This window comes from Canis lupus, chromosome 23 (genome assembly GCF_048164855.1).
Source record: "Canis lupus baileyi chromosome 23, mCanLup2.hap1, whole genome shotgun sequence".
NCBI classification, from domain to species: domain Eukaryota; kingdom Metazoa; phylum Chordata; class Mammalia; order Carnivora; family Canidae; genus Canis; species Canis lupus.
This window is the reverse complement of record NC_132860.1, coordinates 22,945,917-22,948,247: the sequence shown is the minus strand read 5'-3', so window position 1 is coordinate 22,948,247 and position 2,331 is coordinate 22,945,917. Positions and strand designations below refer to the sequence as shown.

The window sequence follows — 2,331 nt, the reverse complement described above, 5'->3', positions numbered from 1 at the left end:
CAATGTCCTTTTAACAATTAAATATAAATTAACCGTAATTAACATGAATTGTAGAGGCATGAGCCCCGTTATACTCTCTACATTTCAAGTGTTCAATAGCCATACATAGCTCTTCTTATATGTTGGTCCCTATTACCCTATAGTAGAGAACATCTCCATCATGTTAGTAAAACCCTACTGGAGGATTCTGGTCCATATATGCCTATCACAAGATCCCCGAGAGATGGGCACTTTCCCCATTTTTAAAAAAATATTTATTTATTTATTTATTTATTTATTTATTTATTTATTTATTTATAAGAAAGAGAGAGAGAGAGAGAGAGAGACAGGCAGAGAGACAGGCAGAGGGAGAAGCAGGCTGCATACCAGGAGCCAGACGCGGGTTGATCCCGGGACTCTAAGATCGCATCATGGGCCAAAGGCAGGCGCCAAATTGCTGAGCCACCCATGAATCCCCACTTTCCCCAATTTGAATATTAGTTAACATAATCTGAGAATTAAAGAATGTGCAGTCATCCACCCTTGTAACTAAAACTGAGGATTTGAATCTAGACCTGTTTTGATGCAAGGAAAGTGCTTGATTTCCATTTTGGGCACATGAACTAGTTTTATCATCTCTTGGATATACTTGTGGCAGGAACATATAATATCTCATTTTACATAAATCCATAGTTGGTAGAAAATTTCTGGAATGTTCAAAGGGAGTCTCCCAACCCCAGCCCAAAGAATGATTTAGTACCAAACATAAGTTAAAATAGCATTTGTTCATAGGTGATTCTCTCGATTTATGTTTAAATGTGTTTAAAATAAAGAATCCTAGACTCTGGACTACTTAACTAAAACAAAATTCCTTTTTGGTATTACATACTGTGTGTTAATTAAGGCTGCTGTTTTATTTTTCAAAAGCCCTAGGCATCTTGACACATATCCAGAGAAAAGAGTCTGAGCATTCTGCTCCGAATCTGCTGGGTCTTGACACTGTAGATGATGGGGTTCATCAAAGGTGGGAAAAGGATGTAGATGTTGCCCATAAGTACATGGATCACAGGTGAGAGATGCTTGCCAAAACGGTGCACCATTGTTAAGCTAATGATAGGGATATAGAACACGAGAACAGCACACAGGTGGGAGATGCAGGTCTGAAATAATTTATGCTGTTCCTCCTGAGAGGCAATTGCCAGGACTGCCCTAAGAATCAGCACATAGGAGTAAAGGATGAGAACAGCATCCAACAACAGCGTGAGAATGACCAACATCAGGGCATAGTAGCTATTAAACCTGATGTCTGAGCAAGCTAGACGCAGAAGGTCCTGGTGTAGGCAGAACGAGTGAGAGAGGCTATGGGAGTGACAGTAATGGAAAAATTTCAGATTGATGATGGGGGGTGTAATAAAGAAGAAACTCCTACCCACTATGATGAGCCCGATTTTGAAAATCCTGGAATTAGTCAGAATGGAGGAATACCGCAGTGGATTGCAAATGGCGACATACCTATCAAAGGCCATAGTAAGGAGGACAGAGGACTCCATGAAGGAAAGACCATGGATGAAGTAGGACTGGGCAATGCACGAATCCAGGCTGATTTCTCGAATGAACCCCCACAGGATGCCCAGCACCGTGTGCACCGTGGACAGCCCCATGCACAGGTCAGTGAGGGCCAGCATGGCCAGGAAGTAGAACATGGGCTGGTGCAGGTTCGGCTCAGTCCGGATCACATGCAGCACCAGGCAGTTCCCAGACAGTACACTAGCACACTGAGCAGCTCCTCAGGCTACCCTTCTTTCATAATGCACCCTCTGTCCCTGTCAGACCGCGTCTAGAGTCCCCTGTGCTGTTCTTTCTTGCCTTGATCCCCCTCCATGTGAAATAATCTAGCCCAATATTTTTCTTTCTGTCCTTCCTTGAATGATTGGAGTATTTACCCTTTGAAGAAAAATGTATTCCCCTTGAGCACTCCTTTTCCTTCTCAAAAGCACAATTTCTCTTCTTTCATCAGATATTTCTTCACATGTTCTATCTGCCTAAGGTGTTCTTTTCACAGAGATGGTCTTTCCGTCTTCTCCCCAACCTCTTCCTCTCCTTTGTAAAATAATCCTGTATTTTTCCTCTGCAACTCAACTATCACTTTTCAAGGATCCGTTACCTGAGACAGATTTTCCTCACTTATCTATATCGTTGGTAAATACATTTATCTTTATATAATTTATTCAATTTACAATGTCATATTCATAAGCCTACATAACTGACTAAGGTCTCTGTTACATACTGCATTGTAATGTCTCTGAGAGGGAGGAGAGTGTTAATTTTTATTCCGTAAGGTAGGCTGAAATT

At 41.5% G+C, this 2,331-nt stretch overlaps 1 protein-coding gene across 1 annotated transcript; it reads right to left on the bottom strand.

Moving 5' to 3' along the window:
* Positions 1-908: 908 nt before the first annotated feature.
* Positions 909-1,739, bottom strand: LOC140615272 (olfactory receptor 51V1). Its single transcript, XM_072795190.1, has one exon. The coding sequence runs from the start codon at positions 1,680-1,682 to the stop codon at positions 909-911; it is 774 nt and encodes a 257-aa protein (XP_072651291.1). The 5' UTR covers positions 1,683-1,739.
* Positions 1,740-2,331: the final 592 nt, after the last annotated feature.